General features: G+C 41.7%; 1 protein-coding gene across 5 annotated transcripts in view; it reads left to right on the top strand.

Moving 5' to 3' along the window:
* The window catches only part of LOC135489850 (fibroblast growth factor 17-like), a 66,202-nt gene that overhangs the window by 25,358 nt on the left and 13,977 nt on the right, over positions 1 to 26,867 (top strand). For 4 of the 5 annotated variants that reach the window (XM_064775439.1, XM_064775437.1, XM_064775440.1 and 1 more), the window contains 3 exons: positions 713 to 755; positions 6,896 to 7,082; positions 21,369 to 21,481. In XM_064775439.1, the coding sequence (XP_064631509.1) occupies positions 713 to 755; positions 6,896 to 7,082; positions 21,369 to 21,481 (343 nt within the window). Of the gene's footprint in view, positions 1 to 102; positions 605 to 712; positions 756 to 6,895; positions 7,083 to 21,368; positions 21,482 to 26,867 lie in introns of those variants that run through there. The other variant, XM_064775438.1, reaches the window with a different exon arrangement.

The following is a 26,867-nucleotide window of genomic DNA, read 5'->3' as shown; positions in this document are numbered from 1 at the left end:
ATACAGTCGAGGGCCACACACTTGGTTGGCTACACAAAAGCGGTCTTTATACGCTGATCAGTGGTGGTGCGTGCGGCTCGATCGCTTCGCTCACAACGGGGCAAGCCACGCTCGATGTCGCGTCGGGAAGGATCAGTCTCTTTTGAATATGTGGATATATTAATATGTAGAAGAATCATAGGTCACAAGCGGAGCTACTGATCAGCATAATTAAAAAATTGACCCATACATTCCTGTGATCTGGACGGAAATAGCATAATTCTTACATGCGAATGTTATTTGGGAGTTCACTGTTCCGGCCTCGGGTCTGGCCCGACCACGCAAAGGGGAGCTGACCGCAATGGGCCTTCAGTTTTCTATTTCTGCTAGATATTTATATCGCGGAAAAGTGAGGACCATTTCACAGGAAAACACATAAGGAGCAACAACAACTGGATACTACACATTTATCATTTTTTGGAATTTCAATTTGATTCAAGAGGAGTTGATATACTTATTCTTATTCGTGGAGCGGATTTAGACAGGCCTATCTTATATAGGCTTCTCGTTCCTGGCATACAGCATATGGTATGGGCAGTGCCCGCTCAGACTGTTCAAAGCTGGTGTGAGTACTAGTAGACCCTTTGCTTGCTGGAATTCCTCTTAACTTGGACCCTGACAATGTCCTTACATCTCGGCACAGGCTTACTATGTATCTACGTTCTCCTTACAGGTTGGCCGCACTAATCGTGCTAACACAACTCTCAATTAACGTGGTAAGTAAACATTTTTCAAAATTCTTATATTGCTCATGCTAGTCTATAGGTTACCTTCTTGGGAGATGAAAAGTGCAAATGATGTTACATAACAGAGAAATGTAACGGTAAACGTAAACTTTGATATGTAATGCTCTCTTTCACGACCGCATTTGATATCAAAGGCCAACAGCGCATGAAAAGTCTTATGACAACTCTTAGAAACCTGCGGAACAGTGGCAATGATGTTAGGAACCTTTTCTCTAAAGAAACCATTAGAACGACACCTAAAACTCATCGAAATTCGTGATCTCTTATGGTGTTGGAGTACGCGTGTGGTTTGATTATCGAAATCTTATATAGACCGGCGTGATGATTTTTTAATGAGTGAATCTTTCAGTTTATGGCATGGTATGTTATATGTATCATAAAATTGTAGTAAAGATAATGACGACAAAGTGTCGAACTAGGACATGTAATGTCACGAAACCAGTAATTTGTCGGTACGGTCGAACTGAAGGACGGTTCAGTTTCTTCTTTAAGCCAGTGGTTGGGATGGTTTTGTGGTTAGATGATAGTCATTAAAGTCAGTGATGAAGTATCAGCAATTCCTTTACCACCGTATTCAACACATAGGTATGCGAGTGTGTAGGTAATTAGATCGTGTTCCTGAGCATTATATTGATGATGTGAAAAACTGCGCTGAGGCAAACTCTGCTGCAAGTGCTCGTCGTACACTAGAAAAATAATCGTATTTTTTTCCTTTTTCTGAAGAGTAAGTTTCGAGAGCTACTCAGGGGCATGCCGACACGTTACGATAAGGCTATTGTGTATAAACTCTATAAAGATGATGATGATAAAACATCAATTAGGTTAGTCTTCTGGGATGCCATGCATTAAACTAATTCGATTAAATAACTAATATACAATGTTTAGCCTATGTATATCTAGCGTACAACCACATTCACAACCTATAATAATGATATATTGCGCAGGGGCTCCGAGACTAACCAAGTCATATTCATTCATTTTCATCAATTTACATTCAATACAATTTTTCTGCTTTTCGCACTATGCGCCCCACATATAGTTTGTCTACGCTTTTTCAAAAGACATTCATGAGCCCCGTTTCAAAAATTTCACCTCGTCACCTTTCCCATTTTGTCCCGACGTGGCGTACACAAAAGGCCATCTTGAACCTTTTGAAAGTTTCCCGACGTCATGGTGGGGTTTTAAACTTTTCTTTCAAACTTTGGCCACACATGCTACGTACTGTAAAGTTGCAGTTTTAACATACAGGATGTAACTTGCATAATGCAAAATGAAATGAAATGTAGGTTTTTATACAGCACTTTGTACTTTACAAGCACTGTCCAAAAGCACTTTCATTCATTCCCCTTATTTTACTTTACTTCAAGAGATTTGCAACTAAAAGTAGTCGTTAACGTAAACTATATCTAGTTGTCTTGCACTCAAATCATCGAACCTTCTAAATGATCAACAATTTCGCGTAATTGTTGAAACCAATTAACAATCTTAATGAAGAAATTTCACAAATTCCCTTGTATCATTAATGGTCATTCTGTAAACAACATCAATACAACAATCCAATGAAACTGGTGGATTCGAACTGGGACCGCCGTCGAGTAGGTGGTATTCGCGTCATAATACCATACTGAATGTTACAAATGGGCCTACGGGTAATCAGATATTTTATAGTTGTGAATCACTCACTCTGATATAAAAGTATATCATTGCTTGTTTAGGAATGTTTTAATTTCCGCATTGTTTGTTGATTATTGTATCATAATTGGCCCACCCACTGACCAACAACACAGTTGCTAACGGTTCACGCTCACATACTGGTTATCGTGCCATGCTTTACTGGCGTCAACACATCTAACGGAATTCGGTGCAGGGTACGGTCACTGTACAATCTATCGCTCATTTTTTTACCTTGAGCTTGGTAAATCGGGTACGATTGCTGTATTTTTAAAAATAAAATTCGCTTCCTAACATTAAATGGCAGCCTTCAATAAATGCCCGTGCCGTGCTTCGAGGCAGTTAATCTCCTAAATGCATTAAACTGTTTTTTCGCCCCAAGATATTAGGAATTCTTTTTTGCGTTCCCAAAGAACGGACGAAAATAAGCTGAACCATTTTATTACACAATATCACACTGACCAATATAACTCTGAATACCAAATCTAGGTAATGATTTTTATGCCATGGTGGTTCCAATCAGACTAAATTAACACCGATTCTAACCGACCCTGTGAAAAAATAAAGGCTTTAGATCAGGAACAAGTGGTTGCATGAAATGTCATAACGTGGCTTTCCGTGACTACCAATTATAAGCAGGGACGTAATATTTCATGTAGACGGACTTGGTTTTAAAACTACTGCAACACTCTACAAGGTTGTTCTGTTGATAGGATTAACCCTCCTTTGGATAGTTAAGAATTGGTCTCAGGACCCATCTTGACGTATAAGGTGTGACAGAGTCGCTTAGTTTGTTGATCTGAGGCATCATACTTTCCTGATCCCCGTATCACAAATTGCTGATTCAGTTCTATCGTTTGACCGTGGTAATCTTTTGAATACAACTGGTCCCCCGAAGTTTTAAATCAGATTACTATAAAACATGTGTTTCGCAGTGTTAGAAAATGCTGTGACAAACGAGCACTAATAATTTCGTTGTAACGGCAATACCGGTAGCTAATATATACAGTAATAGTTTGCAAACTCGGGTAACATTATAGTAAACTCCGGCTTTTAGCCAGCTGCGAGTATTCTGTAGTCTGCATTACATTATACAGGATGTATCAAGGAGAAATGCCAAATCCCAAAATACTGGTGAGAGAGAACACGGACCATAAACTTCTAGGAATTTTCATACTCTTGAAAAACGTAAAGTAAAGGGTATCAGAAAACATCAAACGCTCTCTGGAGACCTTTTTCAATAATATTTTACTGACTTGTATCATAACTAATAACCTCATAACTGGATTGGCAAACTTTGACACTTTGGTGTTATTAAAGATACAGTAAGCCATATTAAAGTAGACGATAATCTGTGAACATAATTCACGCTAGTCAAATTCTTATTGAGAACTTCAACGTTAAGGCTAAGTAAGACATGTAGTGGACACAAAGCTGAGTGAAGTACTTCGTTTATGCTGAATAGTTACAACAAAAGGGCTCTATAACCAGCCTAATGAAGTCACCAACGCTGAGTGAATTCGGATAATGCTGAAGCTAAATTCACACAGGCCTATCACGAAAATATGTACACACTCCATTTCCGCTCAATAACACCCAGAAGAACCAAATAACACTTTTCAAATATGTCCCTCTTTAATCAGCAGAACAGGAGTGGGATTTAGTTCAAGGGTATATGTATACAAGCATATTCCCAAAGGGTCATACACAAAACGTCTGACTTTTTCCATTTTTGGTAGCTTGCATTACCATTTTTATTTAAATCAGTGATTGAGCTAATCGTCCTTTTCTAATTAGCTATTCCTAAATATTGTTTTCAAAGTGTGAAGTACATGATGTCCATCTTCGAGGGTACTCTTGTTTTGACTTGAAAATCCTTGGAATTCCTTGAATATAGTCATTTTCCTTTTAGCTAATCATTATTTTGTTTAATACGCCAATAAACTAGGCTGAACTAAATGGAATGTGGCCCAGTAAGGTAAAGCTTTCGTTAGCAGTTACAAGTAGGATGGATCGCCCGTATAACTGGTAGCATACAGATGCAAATGACTGCAAGATCGTGTTTGCTCCGAGCTTAAGCAGCCGCCAGACCATCTATTCGTTGGAAAGCTCTTAGACAACATATATAAGAAAGAGATCCGTTTGAGTGGTTTCCGTGCAGTTATATTGTCAAATGTTATGAAAGCTCGAAGGTTCCTTCCCAAAGTCTACCTCAATCCAATATTGCGTCATACCACGGGGGTTTACAAGAGAACTAATGTTCAGATCATTGACAGTGCCAAACATAAGGAAGTCGCAGTTTGGTGTCATGTGTGACATGGAGATTAGGTGCATAACTGGTGCAGAGAGACATCAACCATTGCCGCTGTCCAGACTGATGGCAAAGATTACATCCCAGAGATATTTACTTTTTCAACAACATGAGTACCTTGGCAATAAGATAAAGTAAATTCCACATCATGTCATTGGTATTGGAATGAAAAATTAGGGACATTTTTCAATACGAGTCTGATGTCATGGTTTACCACTGTTGTCGCTAAGACTTTAATTGATTTTGTCCCTCGCCTCTTTACAAAGCCGACTTCCCCCACCTATACTTATTTACCGACAAGTCAAAGAATTGTTGTCGTCAGGTTTCTAACACCACGCCGCGAAAATATTTAGGTTGGTACAGAGGCTTTTAGCAGAGAGTGCGAAAGTGACTGTCTGGATTGTGAAGGTGACGAATGTGGGAACCCGAGTCCCCCCAGCCTCTTTCCATTAAAACCATTCAAACCACTTTCTAAAGGTTTAACAATCGACTCAATGCACCAGACTTCTATGAAGTTTGCTGGACTTCTAAACCGCTGGTGTCACGGTAGGAAGTCTGTATTTTAAACCTGCCCTTGTTCGCTTTAATCAACAATCAGGAGCGTATCATTGTAATTTAAGGTATCAAAGACCCAGAGGCTATGACCTTCACCTTCTGAAACTGAGTCCAGTGTCGTTAATGCACGACAGTGTGTGGAAGTGAGGGCACTGTGCACTGTGTACGCCATCTCTTTGCCAATCTCTTATATCTCGACAACCAGATGCAGTCGTTGATTCCAAAGATGCACACCGACAGATGGCCTAACCTTTAACCCTGACTTCACTGTTACTTACTTCGCCCTTACCCAATGGAACACTGAGTTTGGTCTTACCCAACGGTCACATCCCCTTACACCAGGGTTGACTTTGGCCCTTATCCAGGATAACTGACAAATCTGCAGTTAGCCCTACGTTTAGTGCTTACCCTATAACAAACTTTTCGTAGCTGACGTCCGAATTGGCTCATAAACGTTCAATGCAAAGAAGGTAGTTTCGAATTTTCATTTGCACCGCTTTGGCAGCGCAAGAATCACCCGCACGCATCTCAGTCTGCATATCTCGGTGATGCACGGAGTGGCTCTGAACAGACTTCCCGGCGACACTATCTTCATGAACTGAGCAAATTGTCCCGTCATTATGGTAAATGCTTCTGCAGACGCCAGCATGACCGTACTTGTTGCCCCCTGAATACTATCATATCGAGACGCATTACTTGACAGGAATGGCGATCCAGAGATTCTGCATCGCTCACAAATAATCTGGCAATTTGAATTATATAATCCCAGTGATCTCCATCAGAGGATTGTCTGGCGTAATATACCAACAGGAACGGGTCAGAAGTTCGTCTCCTCTATCGCTTTTGCAACAGTTCGAAGGAGCTTGTTTGCTTGTCTAAAGAGTCAAGAAGCATACACAGCAAACGTGACTTTGCTGGCATTTTTCCCCGGCCCCTCGACTGTGATCTAACGCATTTCGTATGTCACCCATTTGTAGGTTTTTGGTAGCGAAACTTGTCATGCACGGAGCCGTTCAAAGTAAGATGAAAGTGCACATAGGATATCATATTCATCCACAATACATGCTTTAAGAGAACCTTTTAGCTGGGCCGCGGCTAATCGTCATATGTCCTGCGAGCCTCTTTCCACTATATCACCCTAATAAGCTGCCAAGGGCTGGATTTTATTGTTTATTGCCTTGATATATCATCAAATCGATAACTCATACAGTGATTTCAGTATAGTCTGTCAAGAACCTTTCATCACGTGGAGTTGCGGTCGACACCAATCAAGAGGGGCGGTTGGGGCCAATGGCATCATTAGATACTAGTAGCCTTACGAATTTCCTGCATCCTGGACTGCATACCTTCAAATAGCGTCATTCGTCTGTCTATTGACATCAACGATACTTACGTGGCGATTTGCTCTGTAACCGCTCCAGCAACTTACTTGCAGCCAGGGAGGCTTAAAAATCACTCATTCTGATCAGCTCAGTTAGTCTGATTTCCGCACCGGTATCTTGCAGAATTTAATCGGGTCAGATTCTGTTCCCTCTATCTTTAATGTAACCTATTTCTCGACTTACCTTTACAGATGTATGGATCAGCTTTAGAACTTTTCTTCGACAAACCTCTGCAGCGGACGAGCCGGCAGAGGGGGCCGATGGGGACACATCGGTTTGAAGGAGGCAAATTTAAGATATATAACCAGTGCAGCAAGAAAAACGTGCAGATACGGCGGAGGAACGTTAACGCGGGTGCATCACATAGAAATCCCTACAGTAAGTTAAGTAGTTCTTTCCCAGCATGTCCCAGCGGTGACCCTCGTCGGCACTAAAGTGACATTGACCATTTTTTCGGCGATAGTCCCTCAGATGTCGTGACAGCACAGGCATAACCTTAAAGAATTACAGGTCGTAGGCGTGGAATTTCGAATTGGTTGCACCCTTGCTAATGACGGTTTGCATATCTTCGACGTGATATCATCATGGTCTCTCTCCGCATATGGTTCTGAGAGTGAAACTTAACTACATCATCCTTGATACATCACTCCACCTTGAAAGGTCTCATCAGAGATTCAAAGCAGTGATGGCCCCACATTGGCCAGTGTTGGTTGTGTGGGAACATGTCTTTATCCATTGACATTGGGGACCAATTATTAGTCGTTAAAGCTTTTTTAAGGCCTCTAAGGACTTCAAAATCCAATGATCTGTCAATTAGCATTGCACTCTTGGATGTCATGGCTTGTTGGGAGTCTAAACTAGGCATATTTGAATTTCCAATAAATAACAAAAATACTTACCCTTGTGGCTTGGTATAGAGCCTCTATCCATAGCAGAATCTTAACCAATTTACAATGGTTTGGCTTTTGTTTGTATCTAATGCAGGAATACATGTTGTAGGGGCTTAATTTATATGTCGCATGTTGAGACAAACGACGTTTGGTAGCGAACTATATGGTTTTATTGTTGTTTAGATGTGCCCTGGTGTACATGTATTGCACTCAGTTTGGCTGCATTTACACTTTCCTCAGGCATGTGAGGCAGCATCGTCGGTAAGACTTCTCAGTGTTATACAAGCCAATCACAGGCTTCCAACAGAGCTTCGCCGGTACAGTCATCTCAATTTAACTGACCAATCGCGAAGGAGTATGTGAGAATTTGAATATTTGGTGTCAATTTTTGCAGAGAAAATTCTGATTTACTGCCATGTTTTGTTGTTTTGTTCGTGGTCAATCTGTTGATATTCCGCTGAAAGAGACGCACACGTTCCAGTCAGACCAGATGGCTACATACAATTATTTCAAGCGATCATAATACACTCCATGATTAATGTGGCCGTGTGTCCTGCGGTTGTTGCACACGCTACTTATATGAAAAGATGAGGAATTAATAACGGGGTATATTTATGACTATTTTCACTAAATACTCGTTTAATGTTTCATCAACATAAAACAATGAAAAAGCCAACGATGTGATGTGTACCAATTTGAGTTGTGTGTTTCACTACCATAGCATGGACAAACTCTGACCCAATTTTTCCTCTATTATTCATTTTATACTCGTCATTATGACAATTATGTGGACATTCGGGCATAGACTGGTCTCTAAACGAGTTGTAAATGTCTGCTAGGTTAGAGTCCCAACAGTAACCAAAAATAACGGTAACGTTTTCTGCATTCATTCTACTTAATAAGCCAACTAATGTGCATTTCTTAACAGGGCTCTAAGCATTGTCACGAGAAGGAAAATTTGAAAGTGAAGTATTGAAAAGTGCTGACCCCTGATTTATTCCCAACTTTACACGGGTGCATTCACTCGTTTACACAATAAATTGAACGCGCTATTTTGATTGTCAGAGTAAATTCTACGTCCGCCGACCTGTGAACTCGAACTGTCTGGCCTTCATTAGCACAATGCATTAAATCGTGTTTGATATATTCGATGAAAACTTTCATATTATATGATTCATGATGATTATGAGACCACTCCTTATTTTTTTAAGAATCGAAATCATTCCTGCTTGATCTGCGTACCTTAGAAGGGTTTTGAACTTTCTAACGACGTGGTATATTGTCAATGAAACTTTGAAAGTCCTGGGACGATTTCACGGATGGTCGCAGGGTACATTTAACACGCTTTCATAATTGAGATGTTTCACTTTAATTTTGAAAGCTTTTCTTCATTCAGTGCATTTCTAAATACCTTGTATGAAACCACCTTGAATGCCATCAATGCTTGTCACTGTGAGTGGACAGTTCCTATCCCCTTGCATGCCATCTTTTCTCCAACAGATAACGGACATAGTCCATGGGATAGCCCCAACAAAATCCTAGGACAAAAACCGTTTGTGTATTTCAAACCTTCCAGATACTCAAACATGCGAAAGCTTTTATAACGAAATAGTTGAAGAAGTTTGTTCATAGCTGCCCTTTTCACCTTTGAGAGTTTCGACTTGTCCATTTTATTTGATTTTCACTTGGTTTATTGAACACACTTAATGAGTTGTCTAAATACAAACATTGAATACACCAAAAAACAACCTACGACTTGATTGGTACGCTAAAGAACCTTGCAGTTATGTACTGTGTGCATGCGGTTTTTTTCTTCCATGCGACTCAGCCCGCAATACTCAAATGAGACAGTTCTGTCAACCTCTGTCTTAAGTAACCCAGTCCTGAGTTAACGTCTGGTAGAACCGCACTTAAACCATTCCAAACGCGCTGAATTCAAACAGGTTGTGTTGCCATACATCGACCCGCCCTGATCGAACACGGTAACCGCGGTGTTATACTGCCGAAGTCAACCTTATGTAACTGAAACAGCCAACCCTTGTTTTGTTTTTGCCTAATTTGTTGACAATGCCACACTCGAAGATTGAAAGTGAATGGTATTATGGAATCACTGCACTATTACCTGTTCGATCTAACAAAAACATGTCGCAAGATATGTATTCTACATTCACGGCGACAAGTAGTCGGAATGCTGTTTGTCCCTTGTTAAACAATGAACCAGCCCATTACTGTCTCACATACAGAGTATGGGCTTACTGTTCGAAAAGCCAAACTGATTCATCAAACTTCAAATTGTAGTGAAATGTGTTGAAAATCTTAGTTTTGCCCAGAGAGAGATTCGAGCCTTTTTTCGAGCAAGTCATGTGATCGTGCCTTATGATCTTCAACATGTCCGACGTGAAGGTGCTAAAGTTATTGCAGCAAAGACACTGACGCCTGCACCAGAAGTCCTCACATAGCTTTGAAAATTCCTTTGCTCTCAATCATTAGATTGCCATTGTTTTTGAGTACCAATAGAAATCATTTTCAGAGAAAGTCCATGTGTAGCCCTGGGCATGTTTTTGACGAGACCTTTCGTGGCCAAATCTTAAGATCTTCTCTGAGGGTGTTTTTAATCTTGAAGTTATTGGCAGGCGACTGGCATATACTGACAGCAGTAAAGAAAACAGGATTGTATCCGTTCATTATCAATCACGCTTTAAAAGGTCATACCAAGGACATTCAAATAGTGTAATGGCAGTGGTAGATACGTCTAATCCCTCCTCACTCCCTGACGCCCCTTTTGTGGTCTGTCTTGTCTGTGGTCTCGGTTCCTTTACCGTGGACTCGTGGTTTTTTTACTTTGGACTCGGTTCCATAGCCTTAATAGTTGTGAAAATGTCCTTAAACCGTTCTGCTTCCTACCTCTGTGAGTTCACTATGCCACAGAGGGTACTGTATTCTACATTAGAAATGTCTGTGCTTTCCCACCAACACAGCCTTTGTATAACAGTAAACCAGTTTGAGGTCGTTTAGAGACTCCTGCAAAGATTTAATACGATAAATATAGGGTCTGCCCATTCGAATGACCAACTCGGCTCTACGCACTGTAATTTTACCTAAAATTAGAAAATTTGCTGACATGAGAAATCATTATTACACCTTTAGTCTACTGCAAAACAAGACTTACCCAAAGCTGTATGCATTCACAGAAGGTTGTCAACAAGGGTCTTCAATGGATCTAAATATAAGAAATTCACCTCCCTGATCTGAACAACTCGCCTCTACAGTCAAACCAGATACTCGTCAGGGGTGCAAGTACCTATCATGCTTGTCCTTCGTTTTGTCAGGCTTAGACGACTGTTTCGGCAGGAGAGCCTGACACAAGGAATATCATGGTCCCTTTGTCCGAGCTACACTCTCAGAAATGCTCTCTTGCTTTGGGATCTTTACCCAAGTCAGACCAAGACTTATACTATGAATCTAAATTCGTCAAAGATGGATAAAAAGTGCCTCCAACAGGCATCGTGGGGTTTCTCAACATCATGAGAAGACAGCCGGGGAAGATAGATGACATTTGTAGCAATAAAGACATGAATTCCTTGCTACCCACCACATGCAAAGTGTACGCTGAGTGATGGCGTTTTAATGACCAGAGTACCACCCCAAGGCTGAGTTGTGGTCATTCACAACTCCTTTTAATCTAATTCAATTTGATACGATTATAACCCTATTGGTAACTAGGAGAAATATCGCTGACCCCGTCTGTGGCCAGCCCACCTCCGAGGGGGTATTGTTGCAGATATAGATGGGAGGATTTTAATGCCATATTGTCATCTGTGGAATTGATGGGCAAACTTCATGGTGATCTGCTTTTACCCTTGAAAGATGTTATGATATTGGATCATTTCAGTTTGGACTACGTACGCTAGCTTTTACAAATTAGCAGCAGCAGCTTGTCGAAAGTTGACTACAGAATCTGTATCTGGCTGCGATCAAGTGATGTCATTCACTAGTCGGTTCCTTGGCATGTTATGTTCTTCTCAGTTCTCAGGATTTTGCAAGGATATCGACATCACTTCCAAAAGGAAGTTGCCTTTTGCCTTCAATTTCCTGGTTTTATCGATGACTACTAAGGCACACGCAATGTGATAGAAGATACTTGTAAGATGATAAGGTAACACGAGGTAGGGTCTTTCAGGTACCTTTGGCGCACAAGTTAAGCGTGGGTTCTTAACTTGTATTGCATATGTGATAGGGGGACGACAGGGACTGTTGGACCCTAAGAGTCAAGAAACCTCTCTTGCAAGGTCAGACACTCCAGTTTATAAACGACCCTCCTATTTATATCCTCATCATAAATAACCGACCTGACACAAAGGAGTCGGCAGAAGTCATCAGAGCTCGGCGTTTATCTAGCAGGACAATACATGATGTAACGCCTTTCTTCATTAATTCTGTATAAGCCTCGAATAGCCCTGAAATGATGATTTGCAGAGACAAGGAGAATGCAATGTCTCCTCCCTCCATGGTTGGTTTAATGGGATTTATAATCTGATCGAGTTAAGCGTCTCTTGAAGAAGTCGGGATGTTAAACAAGCGGCAACCAGACGTAACAGATGTCAGATGCCGGTGAAGTCAACAGTTGGACTGCTCGGCAGCATTGTGGGCGGACATGGATGGTGATGATCGAAATCTGCTTGAAAAGGAGTGCTTTTCTATCACCGCCTTCAAATACGCAGTCTTTTTCTGTCGATGATGCAAGGAAGATTGGTGGAAGTTTCGGAGCGTCAGGAAAGTTATGGTTATTGAAAACCTAGAGGTTCACAAAATGATGAATGAAATTTAAGGATTGCCTGGCTTAAGAGTACTACTACCAAGTCCTTCCTAAAAATCTAACTACAATACCATCTCATCACGTACTTTGCTCCGTAATTTTTATTGGCATTTATTAGATTAGTGTAACCAGTTAGTATGAGACAAATGTGATATCCTAAAGATTCTATTCCTGCACGTGCCAGCGAGAGATGAGAACACAGAATGTGCACTTTGTGTGGCCACGTCCGTTTGAATTAGGTCAGACTTTTATTCAGTTTATTGAGAATTTCATATCGGCCCCTGAAGACTATTCGATTAGTTCTATATGTTTGGAGGCCTTCCAGTTATGGAACCATCTGCCTTGAAGTCAGAGATCAGACACACACTGAGGTTTATTGAGACATTGTCATTCTTCAGAATTCTGAGCCTCATCTGACTCTCGCCTCTTAGGTCGCTTAGACCACATGGACAGTGTATGTACCTACTCCCTACAAACAAACTCGACCTGTCTCCTTGGAGAGGGTTTTATTTTGCCTATGCTGGGAAGTAAAAACACACGCCATTCCTACCACTAGCAAAATTAACTTGCAGCATCTACTTGAGACTGTCGTTCTACCATCCTGATATTGTCACAAGTCACATTTCTAACCATGTTGATAGCGTACAGTCATAATCCTAGGCAATACCGCAGTGTCTTCAAAGCATCTTAGGTCACCTGTGTCCCAGCCATCCTATTTCTTGTTAATGAGTAGGAGCCTTAGCTCCCATCTGTAGCATTGTCGCGGTCTTCGATACTCGCCTCGGGCTGCCAGTCAACCCCTGCGGGGATCGACCAGGAATAAGGCAACAGATTATATCTGCCTGGCCATGATTGAACCAGGTAAAGAGACTGGCTCGAATTTGATTGAAGCAAGGAGGACAAGAGAGGTATCTCAGTTGGCTCGTCTCGTTTTTGCTATGATTGAATATGATGACAGAGACACCTTAGTCCTATCGCTTTGCCATGATGAGAGGGACACGGTATTTAATTTGTTTCTGACTAGGGCTTGAAATGTCAGTGAGTGCCTTTGCTGTTGCAAGCCAACAGTACTCTAACTCTCCGAAAAGGATCCACGGTACGGTACTAGCATAGCACACTTCTAATCAGCAGTTTATACCAAACATACATGGAGGTGTGAAGCAGGAGGTGGAAGGTGTTCAGCCTGTCTTTTTCAATATTCTCAAATCTTGGCAAGGGGGTTGATTGATTGATTTTTGGTTTACGTACAACTGTAACCGATGGGTAACCTGCAACGTCTTCTCTGCGTAGTCGTCATGGCAAGACCGCTACGCCTTAGGTCCCACGATGCCTGTCCAAGAATACCAGTCCAATCTTTTAGACCCCTCTAAACTCCTGCCAGGCAGTACATTTTCTTCAAGGACATTCTTCCCAACCCAAACAGCAAATTGCATTAACTCTCAAGTGGAATTCCTTGCCTAGTGGAATCACTAAGTTCAAGGAAGTCGTGAAAGAGGTAATAAATGTTTGACCACAATCTCTGAGAGGCTGAATAACCCCTGAGGGCATTAAGGCATTGTCAAGGCTCTCATAATGACGCAATACTACACCCACAATAAGTATTAGTTGCGTCATGGCTTCATCTCAAGAGTGCTTCACTTCGTTCTTTAAACAGCACTAGCGTGGAAAACCCCAAAAGTCCTATAGCGATTCTTTACCTCAAGGGCTCTTCAGCGCTCTAAAGAACAGTTTATCTACAATCATATGTGGAAGGATTTTCATTACGATTTGCAGTGATTTGATTTAAATAGTTGAACTGGTTACCAAATCAACTAGTATACTTGAAGTACAATGCAATGTTGTGTAGACATCTACATGCCTTGATATCCGTTAGTCACAGCTGGTAGAATGAATAGATTAGACTCTTAAAGGCTGTAGTCCTTCATTAAAGTCATTTAGAGATTCGTATGTGTGTGTAGGTCATTCTGCCCCCACGACAGGAGGCCCCATCTGGTCCCTTTCTACTATCATATTGAGAATCTTGAATTTGTCACATTGTCCGAAGGTGTCCAAGCAGGAACTTGGTCATCTCGTGGACAAAGCTAAGCTAATGACTTGAGTGGGTCTGAATTAAGAAATAGATGGTTTCTCGTCTATGTTTGCCTTGATTTGACAGCTTGTGATTTTAATTAATGCCCAGGCAGAGCACTTGCGAAGTGAATGTGTAACCCCCATGGCGGTTTATGCCTGGGGGCTCCGATTTCTGAAGCACGGCGTAGGCGGATGGCGATTGATATCCAGATCCTCTAGATAACCACGTGCTGACGATATGTGCTCCCGGTCTCCCTGGAGTTCTGAGGCCATGTTTGTCTTCCTAAATTCTATGTCCTGGTGGTTCACGGCGCCAAGTGCACAGCAAAGAGTAACACCTCATGTCTGAGATAGTAAACACGTATTGACCTACTTTTCCTTTGAAGTTCCCTACTGTTTCATCAGATCAAAAGTTCCGCCCAGTGTTCTGTGATAAACTATAACACAAGCAAATGACCAACTTGTAAACTCTCCCAATACCTTTTTTAGAATGAAGTCCTGGGAACCGTTTGAAATAGAATTCCAGGATGTTTTGGTGTTTTTCACGAAGTGTTTTGTAACTCAGTTAGCCACCCACCCACCCAGGCTTTGTTTTGCTTCAATCGGCTTGTAATGGCCAAGCAAATCACAATGTACATCATTGCTACAAACAAACGCAAGGTGTGGGTGGTTTATGCTTCTCTCATTGGTATTCTGAGATACTAGAAGTGCAACAACACTGTGAATATCATGCTAGAGTCAGTAAAGAAGGATTTCGCAGGGTCTTCTTCTTTTTTGCAAATTAGTCCTCTCGGGGAAGCGGTGACCGCATGTTTTTATCATAATGTGATGCACTGATGAACGTTTACTGCAAATCGCCAACGCTTCATCCCCTGGTCAGTACATTGCAGTATAATTCATTGCACTTTGATATATCAACAATTTAGCAATCACCCAGTGGGCTAAAGCCAAAAGTTGGTGCGAATATGTGGTAGCACGAAGATATTAGAATATCAGAGTTGGATATTTGGTCTAGTATTTTGGACAGTTGAGTGGTCACGCACAACACCCCGACTTGTTTGTTTGTTCCTATTTGCCCTGATATTCATCTTTTGTCGCCGCCGATGATATCTTTCTATCAAATGCACTGAATACCCCAGCAGAAGAATGGGGGACGACGACGAGCATTTCAAGCCAGGATAACAGGCATTCAGCTGCTTTTGGCATGAAGTGGGAATCTAAGGCTCACATGTCCTTGATGTCAATCTCAAATTATCGGAATCCTGTTCATACTGACGCACATTTCTACATGATATCTGCTTGTGATTCTGATCAATTCAAACTGAAACGAAAGGAAGAAATCGGTGTCTAAATATGAACCTTGATTTGGTGGTGCACGCTATCGCACTTCTTTATGTAAAACATACACCCGGGGTTAAATTTCTTGCCCAGATCCACATGGATGAATTGAGGACAAGATCATAATATTCACTCTGAACCATTAAATGGTGTGTAACCTTGTTTACACTGGATTAACACGCGTGGGATGTTGCTGTTTTCTTAACTCCTCGCGAGTCGCTTGCCAAGTGAAATCGGTCGAAATATCAATAGCATTCTGTCAATAAATATCACGATTTTCATGATATACGAATTGAGGCATGAGCGCCAATAATGGGTTGGTTGTATTCGTTGGCTACATCTACATGTATTACCCTTTCTCCACACGCAAAGGGGTAACGTGTTGACCCAGAGAGTCATAGACGCTAGTCCAAAAGCCCTTCTTCGGGAAAGCAGGTGACATTTTCGGGCCGTCGTCTCTACGACAGTCCTTGGGTATTGGCGTCGAGGAGACACAAAGGATCTTATCCCTGAAGCCATTCATCGCCCTTGTTAAGGTCGATCCTACATGCTTATCAGTAAGTGTATGCTTCCCTCAATATTTGAAGGTTCCATCGATAGACGGAGGACAGAGAAAACCTCCGACCCGTATTGAATTTACGATATGATGATGGTTGGTCCTGATCTGTACAGTTTACAAAACAGCAGTAAATCAGAATCTTCTGACTTATGTCACTTCATGGCGATGTGCACTGACACTTTCAGCTGCAACCAACACAAAGTAAATATTTGACGACCATAAGTGCCGTCAAGTCTGCCGGAATGCCAACATCATTGGCTTACACAAAGATGGAAAGGTTCCTGGGAAAGGTTTTGGCGCAAGAACCAGTAAAATGACTTCGCCAAAGCCATATTGTAGTGATATTTGCGAGGAATTGCCTTGAACGCCCAGCCACCCATGTAGTAAATCCTCTAACAGATGTCTCCTGAAGGCCGAACACGTAGACGACTAGCGTGCTGGGTCCCACTTGCCAAGAGTGAATACGGACCAGAGATTTATGACAGTCGGGGCAATCATGATGACACGGTGCACGCACTGCTGGATCATAGGAGGCAAGGTCCGATTGTCCCTGTCCATTGTTGGATACCTGGGTACTGGGTTCTATCATAATTCCGCAGACACAACACAACATATAACCTCTTTAACCCATCCGTCCTCAGGTTCCATGATCTTGCAAGCAAAGGAACAATTTTGTGACAATATTGTAAACTATATGATGTGGAATATCATACCGAGGATAAGTCATTGACAAGTTAACTGTGATGTCATGGTGGTGTTGAGTGATGTTGATGATGTTCACGAAGATGATGTTGACGATGACGACGACTTCGACGACGACGATGACGACGATGATGGTGATGTTGATGATGATGATAATGACGATCCGGCTCAGTCCAGTCTAAGAGTGCCTATACTTTAAAAGGAGGATGTCATTGATAGAAGTTGGCCAAGCGCCATTTTCGGAACACCTTCTTGCATTATAACATCTTCAATAGTCCAGTTCAGGCCTACAGAATCTGTACCCGTGACCCTCGTATTTTCATATGTATTGGCCACTTTGAGGTATAGTGTCAAATCTGGCGTACAAACAGGGGATAAATATGATTTGCTGACTTATGCCATTGATTGGTAGGGGAAAATCAACATGACTCGGGTAAAGTCTATATAAACAGCGGAATTGGCCATATTATATACTAGTATGTTATGGTTAGACTGGATAACCTCACACCTGTGTAGCATGAATGGTGAGAATATGAAATCCATGTGAGTGTTCAAATAGTAAAATACTAGAAAACTGTGACCCGACCAGGGCTTGAGATATTTGGATAACTTAGAAAAGCCTTGGCGAAATATAAGTGCGTGTGACGTCAATCTATCCTGGAACTGAATAGTTAGTGCAGAAAGGCTGGCGAACGATAATGGCGTCCCGTGTGGGTTCCATAGGTGTTTGCCAATGAGTAAATGTACGCACTTCATCATTCTCCTTCTTCTTCTTCTTTTCCATTCTCCTTCTCCTTCTTCGCAATTAAGCTAGTATCCATCGCCAGTATGAACTTTAGGAAGCCTCATTCAGGGGGCCAACCTGGCTCACGGGGAGCTGGTTAAGGCAGAGGTACTGATCCAGGGAGCAGTTGTAACCTTATTGGAGGAGAATTGCCCCCTGACCAGTTGTTTATGCAGAACAGAGAAGAATTAGTGTCGTTGATATAACCAGACAATTTCATATCTCTCCTCATTAATTTGATAATGCCAGTTATCATGCGTCCATTGGTGGTCTAGGTCATGTTTAAAAAACAGAATAAGAAAAAAAGACGTCCTATTTCAAATGCATGCATTCTATTGCTTGAAGTGGCCATGCTAGACGGCGGAAATCATCAGCGAATTAGCACAGAATTTGTTATTTCTTGTTTGTTGAAATTCTCTATAGACCAGGCTTTATCAAATTGTTTTTCTAGACATGAGAAAATGAGAAAACAGCCCATTACTATGTCAACGTCTGGTCGGGGCAAGGCTTCGAATCGCGATGGTTCATACCGTTCATGAGCTTGAATTTTTTTCACCTTAAATGTATCAGCTCTGATAATCAAATGAATTTGTTCTAACACACATGCCCTATAAGACGTTGATAGCAGCGTTTGATATCGATACGAAAACTAACCTTTAAACTCGATTGACTGAACTTTATCATGGTGGAGCAAACCACGACAAATTTGGGAGATAAAAGACATCGAAATAAAATTAGGGTCGCTGAACTACAAGATTCTGGTGTGCAGTCATTCTTGAGCAGCCAGTTTGCATCCTGAGTTGAAGATGTCAGTGGAAGCCGGTGTCGAACCACCGATTAGTAACAATTCCACAAGTACTGATATGAAAGAAGTTTTAAACATTGTAACCACTTGTAGTAATTTGACCCCGCCCAGACACCCTGTGACCTCTATACACCAAAGTTGCTAGTGGTAAGATAAAGCTCACCTGTCATATTCCGCCCACAATAGATTTGCGGTTATCTATCAAAAGAAATATACAGCAGTTTTCACGAGCTCTTTGCTTGAAGATAAGCGCCCACATAAGTGGTACTCGAGTTTTCGCAATCGATCCAGCTGTACTTTCATGACTCTTGCCTCGATCTTTGCAAATGAGTTCGAGAAGAAAGATTCCTTCGATGACGTTGACAGCTTCTCTGCTGTGACAGTCGCCCTGCCATTTGTCATCCTTGCACAACAGGGTCATCCGAATGCCCCCATCAGCTACTCGTTCTGAGAGTAGTAATGGACGAGTTGAGGTAAAAAGGTACGTAAGGTGGTGCGGTATGATAACGAATAAGCAATAGCAAGTTATGATAGTTCGTTTCATAATCACGCGACCTAAGCATCATCCCGTCAGCAAGTGAGAATAACATAAACTGATTACTGAGGCTTTAGAAATACTTCATACTGATTACATGTACCTTTTTGAAGGTACCATTGACCAGCCAATTCTTTTTGAGTTTCAGGTAAGGTATAGGCACAACGTGCTATACTGTTACGACAAGTAATTGGTTTATGCCTATATGCCCCATAGCACTTACAACACATACCAGGAGACGTGCTAGCCGGGTTAAGTCAGGGCGATTTCAAGTTATTTTTCAAATATGCAACAAGCAATACAGGAAATACAATTGGTTACCGAACTTAATGTCAATATTAGGCGTTAGAATTTGATCCATCGATTTGGCGAAATCAGTAAAGCATAATAAACAGCCTACTTCATACAATGCCAATCATTTAATGATCAATGTCGGCTTAATCAGAAACAACCTGCTCTCAATATTTTCTTTCCCTTTCCGTCTTATGGGGCTATTTGATCGTCTGGCCCCGCAATCTTACGATATCTTATTCAGCTTTCATAGCTGTAAGACACTGTTTGATTTCCCAATGAAAAACAACATTTGGAGTAGAATTTCAAAAATTCAGTGCGACCTTCACATTGGAGGTCATTTTTTATGCATTTGAAATATGTGTCGATCAGATAGATACTGCCTGAACTAGTTGTTCTAATCCGGCTTTATGTAGACGAGTGGACCTACTCTACTCTCTCGATGTGTTAAATGACCCAGACAACACATTATAGACACGTCCCTGACTTTCTGACTGGTAATGTTGACATTCTTTCTATGAGGACTGCAAGTAGCCATGTTCACAAACTTTTTATAGGCATTGCGACCTATATCCAAAACGTCCTTTCAAATAAGACCATGTGATGACCATTGGTTCAACGACCTCTCTGGTTTATAATCCGATGCTTTTGTATTGGACACCCTAATAATTCCATTCTCTCGGTGAAAAGCTTTTCCAGCTAATGTTGGTGTTTGTTGCTGAATCACTTGCTTTTCTGTCAAAGACTCAGTGATCTCATAATCCATGGCAGTCTTCGTCTTTCGGGTTAGAGGGGTGAATTTGGTCATTGGGACCGCCCAATCCAGTGGTCGTGGTCTGGGTACCGGGGTGGTCGTGTTATCGGGGGCCTTGTGATGGTAATTAGAGAGGAGACCATTCGGGACCGGCGATTCTTGGTCGTCAAAGCGGAGTGATGGCCGACCGGGGTTCCAATGTACTTGAGGAATGAAGACTCCCTAGGCAATGCATAACCATCCTTAACATAGTCCTCGTGGGATATGGCCGATCCACGACAGCCCTCACAGCGTTCGAAATGTAGAGGACTGCAGCACCAGCGGCTGTCACTTCTGGCCGTAGCCTCTCCGATTTTATTCAAATATGTCAAAGGTACGGTGTCACCCTGAGTGATATCTGATACCGGACTTAGGTTATGGTTATGGCATCTTCTCTTCGTTGAGAAGCACCCAGCGCCGACCTTATAAAAGGCCATGTCACATCAACAAAGGCGTTGGCGCAAATATGAAGGTGTCGACTAAAACATGGCAAACACTACAGACCACAAAATTGAGGACTCTCAGAAATCAAGTGGTACTCGGCTCTCAATTGACCAACGATTGGCCATTCGGTTAGCCTAATGGCACTTTAGCCCACCGTGATATTCGATATGGTGCCTTGAAATGCCTGATTGTTCAACCTAAATTGTTGTGTTGATCTATCTAAAAGGTAACTGCCTCTTGCCGCAGCAGCTGGGCCAACAGCAAACTTGCTTAATTGATATTAAGTTACCCATGAAAATGTTGATAAAAAAACGAGTCACTTTGAGGCAGTTTTGCCGACGATGATTGGCCAAGGGGCGTACAATAATTGTTTTGTAGTTTCAACAAAGCATTTATGTCAAATTCAAATTTCAACGCCTACGCACCTAGATATCGCATAGTTACTGATATACACTGGTTGGACTTGCAATGAGTTTGTTCATCTGGCTTAGTTTTACTCTCACTTTTCACTGAAAGTCTAATTCACGAGTTGCAGGCAAATCGCGCCGAAAATGTCAAGGAAAAGGTGTCATCGTTTTGCTTCAAATCACTCGTTCTTGGTCAAGCGTTGTACAACTTTCTGATCTTCATCTTCCAGGTGATCTTATACTTCACATGGATCAAGGCGACTTCGGTACGCGGATACGGATACAGGGAGAAAAATCAAAGATGTTTTTATGTTTCAACAAAAGAGGGCGGTTAATAGCACGGGTAAGTACTATATCATTTCTCAAATCCCTTTCCCAAAAGAGAGTAAAGTTCGCAATACCTTCAATAACGGCCATCAGTTGTCGGTTAACATTCTTCAGTAGAGATTGCGAGTGTAAGTACCACTTGATGAGCGGCATCTTTCAGGAAGATCCGGACTATATTGTTACATCAGTTTGTAGACTCTTTGGCGAAACTTTCATCCTTATATTCTTGCATTTTCAAACGTTGAGTGCTTAGTGCTTAAAGTTCCTGTTGACCTTACTTAAATTCAAAACCGGTTGTCCTAGCTCATAGTCGAGCATATTTAATGATGTATGCGTAAGCTTTTGGAATTCGTATTCAAGCCCATGTTTGTTATGTTTAAAGCTTTATGATACATTATACACTTATCATCTGTGCTGTAAGCAACCTCTGCAAAGTGATTTCTTTGCTTTTCCTTCAGTAACTTCACATAAAAAACAGGTTATGAAATGAAAACCTAGCACACTCAGTCTCTCGACTCAGTACACGTATTTGTTGTTGAACATGACGTCTCAGTGCGGTTTCTAGTAACTTTTATGGCCGTATTATTTCTTCGTCATACGAGCAGAGGTTGCTAATGTCACAATATGAATTATGTCATACTACTAAAGTGTGTTGTTGACCTGTACACTTCACCATGTGTACGAGGCCATCATCAGAACTACATCACATCTTACGAGATTCATATTGTCAGAAGTACAGCCACGTGACCCCTGGTGTCCAATAGCACTCGTTGCTGCATGACGTCCATGATCACATGGCTGTATGTCCCGTATTTCCGTCTTGCGCCTGTAGTTTTACCGTCTGTGTTTTGTCCAATAGCCTCTAACGTTATTTTTATTAACACTAATAATTTCACTAACACCGTAACCGCGATTCTTGCCATTTTCCAAGCAGACCGAAAGATATTCTGCTAACACAGATTTGTATTTCATCATACATGAGTTCCCGTTCGTGTCACAGGCGCGCGAAAGTATCAGAATTGATGAATCAATTAGTGATAGATCAGTCACCACATGACCTATAGAAGCACCTTGGCATAAAGAGAAATATGTGTGTAAAGTTTTGTTTAAAGTTGTGCATTAATTGATTCTGGGCTGATCGAGCACTATGATTCTGATGTCTTCACGCCCCTGTGTCCTCACCAAGACCCCGCCGGTCCACGACTGAGTGGGTCCAAAATGGCGGCCTCTGTTGGCAGACACGTAACGATGTAATTATGCGACTGCGCAGGAGTTTAGATATCTGCATGTTGTTTGCGTTTAACAAATGTTTTATCCGCGTTCGTCCTGATTTTTTCATAACATGTAACAATTTTAACAATCATAATATCGCTGACTGCTTTATAGTTGTGCATCTGTTTGCGTGAACCAGTTGTGATGACCATTTCTACTTTGTTGCCTCTCAAGATTCTTATATCAGAGGTCACCAAATCCCCGAACAAGTAAAAAATAAGGTGAAGTTATATTCAATAGATACATGTGCTACAAACAGTTGCATGTCATCTACCGTGTCACCCGATGTCTTAGATTCTACTGATGTCTGGGAACTAAATCTGGTGGTTCTTATTTGCCTATTCTGCCTCAGTTATCGAGTCGATCATATTGATTTATTGGTATATAGAACTCGAAGTCATGTTATCGGATATACATATATCTTTGCATTATTACTATTGAAGAATTAATGGCTTTCCCTCTCGAAATTCGGTGTCAGACATCAGATGTTTCTTTCAATATGTGTGGTCTGCGAGGCGATGTCTCGATTAGGGCAAGATGGCTATCGTTCGTATCTTGATGTGATATCCGTGACTTTTGCCTCACTCCATCTCGTCCAATCTCACATCCAATAAGGCTAAACATTATTGATGTGATCTTAGCCAGGGATAAAACTCGTATGATTGCGGCAAATACACGCAATTAGGCTTGAATGAGTATGAGTAATGTTGCATCTATATTGTCTTTAGATTATGTCCTTCTGACTGATAGAGTGAGGGCAATATGGCAACAATATATGTAAAGATTAGGCTTTCTCGCAATGCTATAAGTCATAGCTTGATCCTGGAGACTCTTATAAAAGTACATTGTTCGTAAACATATTATTCGGACGCTTGAAGACGGTATGCTGCAGCGCCATTTACTGGAACCTCAGTAAGGACGCTGCCCGTCCCTAAAAGGGTCTCTTGGTTCTCCCGCAGAGGTCAAGGTCATCATGGTTGATGGAGGAAGTGCGTTCGACGTTGATATTCATGACTTCATCAACAGTCTTGTTGTTCGTGCCACTAATTGTCCAATTCATCTGTATCTATCTGACTATCTTTTATCAATCTTTGATCAGAAATCTCTCGGGTGAATGTTTCTTGTGATTATTGTATCGAGTTACTAGGAAAGCTTAGCTTTCTACGTGACTCATTTTGTAATTGGAAATACTGATTTTGTGAAATTAAGCCTGCACCAAGTGCCCGGGACCAAGTGAAATGGCTCCACACCAGTCTGAAGCTAACTGGTGTACCAAGTGACCTATGACCTCACGGATGACACCAACTTGATGATGTATCTTCTGTCCAAGGCTGATGTCCGGCGTCAATTGTCTGTGTGTGTACAGTCTGACGCCATGCAGGGTCTCCCCGCCCGCGTTGTGGTGTTATTGTGGTCCTCTCGGGATCCTCTTGGCACCAGCAAACAGTGTAGGTGTCACCTCACGGAGATGTGGCGCCTTCCACCCTCTTGTGGTCGCTTGGCAGGTGGATGTGGTCACCACCGGATCGCCAAGCCGATTGACTCTTCTTGGTCAGCGATAGAAATTATAGCTGCTTTCAATTTATGGCTTGACCAAACTTGCACCTGGAATGAATTGATAGGAAAGGGTTTTTTTTCTGAACACGACCAGTGGGTGCATGTCAAGTCCAAACCCTACTGGTCTACAGGTAGGTTTCTTCGATAGGAGAAGATCCATGCTGTGGTAGTCGTGGTGTCCGGTTCATGCTTGGCATTATACGAACTCTGATCTAACTGATGACTTACAGTTTGCTACGCTTTCGTTGTGGGCGAAGCGCTACTCACTGATAGTTGACAGGATACTGACAGCCTTGATAAATGGGTTAAATACCATTGACCCTGCCAGTACCAAACCCTTTTCAACATGAATGTTGATATTGTCGTGTCTGTCTGTTTGTCGTGATATTCGATCAGTTTGTTCGTTGTGGTGACATCCCGTGGGTTAACCGCACCGTGTCATCTCAAGCAGTCTCTTCCTTAGTGAAGGACATTGGTCAATGGGGTCTTCCGGGCATCTTGGCTGGACTATCCGGTCTTGCATTGTGTACATTGTCCACCCACGGATTACACTAAGACATTTTTACAGCTTTTACTGTTTTTCGGTCTCATTCCATTCCTGTCCTGGCATCGCGCACTTCGTTCGGGCAGCACTGATGTCAACTTTAAGATATAAGGAGGTCAACTTGCCAACTTATAACTTCATCAAGTTCATATCATGTTCAGACCTAGAAATCAAAGTGGAGCAGATGACATCTAATGTATGATTAGTATGAACTATTGCTGAATACTTTAAATTCAAACTGTGATTGATTGCATTTCAATGCCATGGGAAAAGTTGCAGTTGTCCCCGATTGTAATAGTGCTCTATTTCTAAATCGTGGTCTACTACAATTATCATTGAGTTGACTCCGCTTTCCCAATCAAGAGGCATTAATCATAATTTCGTCCTGGCGCACTCGCTGATGGGTCAATAATGACTGACAAAACAGCTTCATTTTCCATCAATAAAATCTCCAATTGGAAATTATCATGATTGTAATTTCTGTAATGAAACAATTTTACAATTATTAAACATTTCCTGCAAAGTGAAATACACGGCAATGTTGATTAGATTTCGGACGAAGTTATGGATATTGTTTGATGGCTAATGCGGATGCATTAAGGAAGACGACTGATGGCCAAGTACCTAACCCGTGGCCTGGTCACCTCCGACAGTTCATATCGTGCATTGACGACAAGTGCAAAATAAGCTTTGGCCACCGCTTTGCAGGTTTTGTTGTGTTGTCCTTACTCCAGCCTCTGTCTGTTTCTCACTCCTTGACCCCATCACTGGCCTCCTGTGCTGATTGGGTATCGTGCTGTGGGCTGTGCAAACATGAGGGCAAGGAGGACACATCCTGAGTGACCGTGAGCAAACACTCGCACTAGCTGCAGAGAAACAATGATGTTTCTGATACCACTTCTTCCTCTTGCTATTCTTCTTCTTCTTCGTCTTCTCCTCTTCTTCCTCCTCCACCTTCTTCTATTCCTCCTCCTACTTCTTCTTCTTCGTCTTCTCCTCCGCCTCCTCCGTCATCTTCGTCTACATAGTCATCATCAGTGATTGCGATTGCAACAAGACAGGGAACCTAATCTCCTATACTGTTTTAGATTGAGTACTATAAATCCCCAACCACTTCCTAAAGTACTATCTCCCCCATTTAATAACACAGCCTTCCAATCAATTCTAAAATCTAATTAGATGTAGTCATGATAGTCGTTATGTCAGCTAATCTGAGATTACAAGGTCGTTCAGGGATGAGGCTCAAAAATATTCACATTTATATTCATAAATGTCAGTGTGTTCCTCTCTGGCCAGACTTTCAGTCTGCTTTTAATGGTTGCAAGCGACTGGAGGCTGAAACAAAGGTTTTCGGTATGGTTGCCTGAACAAGAGTGACTGGTGATCCGGCGCTGGGACATGTCAGTGTGCCCACGAGTCAACCAGTGAATGTTGCGATAGAAATGGTCTGCACGCGAGGGTCTTTTGGGAATTACAGGAAGCTGCTGCAGGTTATAAGGGTTTCAGTTAGTTACATCGATGACCGAGTCATTCATTATCTTAAAAACCCATTGTTATGACTTGGGACGGTTATTGCTGGAGATTTGCATACCTCTTTCACAAACCAGACAGAGAGATGGGATACCTGTCGTTATGGGTACGAACAGACAGATAGCGAGTGTCAGCAATTACTTGATTTACACACTCCAGACAAATTGTGACCATCAACTTGAAAAAAAGTTAAACATCGCCCAGAATTTTCAGAGAAATGCTCAATTTGAAATTCCCCAAACGTCGAACCTACTGACCTAGCCCAGGTGCTATTTTTCCATCAGCCAGTCCCAGTAACCTTACCTACTCACCTCCTAAACATTTATTAAAGTTCCATTATCAATTATCTTTTTTCGGAGGTAATTTACGCCAATTGTTGAAAGCTATGGATCGGAAGTGAATGGGATCCTTTTCTAAAGCTTTTATTTGAAACAGGAAAGACTGAAGGATCATTCTATGAATGAAATGATAGTTGATATTCATAGAAAATGTCATATAG

Source organism: Lineus longissimus, chromosome 6 (genome assembly GCF_910592395.1).
Source record: "Lineus longissimus chromosome 6, tnLinLong1.2, whole genome shotgun sequence".
Lineage (NCBI taxonomy): Eukaryota > Metazoa > Nemertea > Pilidiophora > Heteronemertea > Lineidae > Lineus > Lineus longissimus.
Note: the sequence above shows the minus strand (reverse complement) of the source record. Positions and strands in the feature narration are given on the sequence as shown.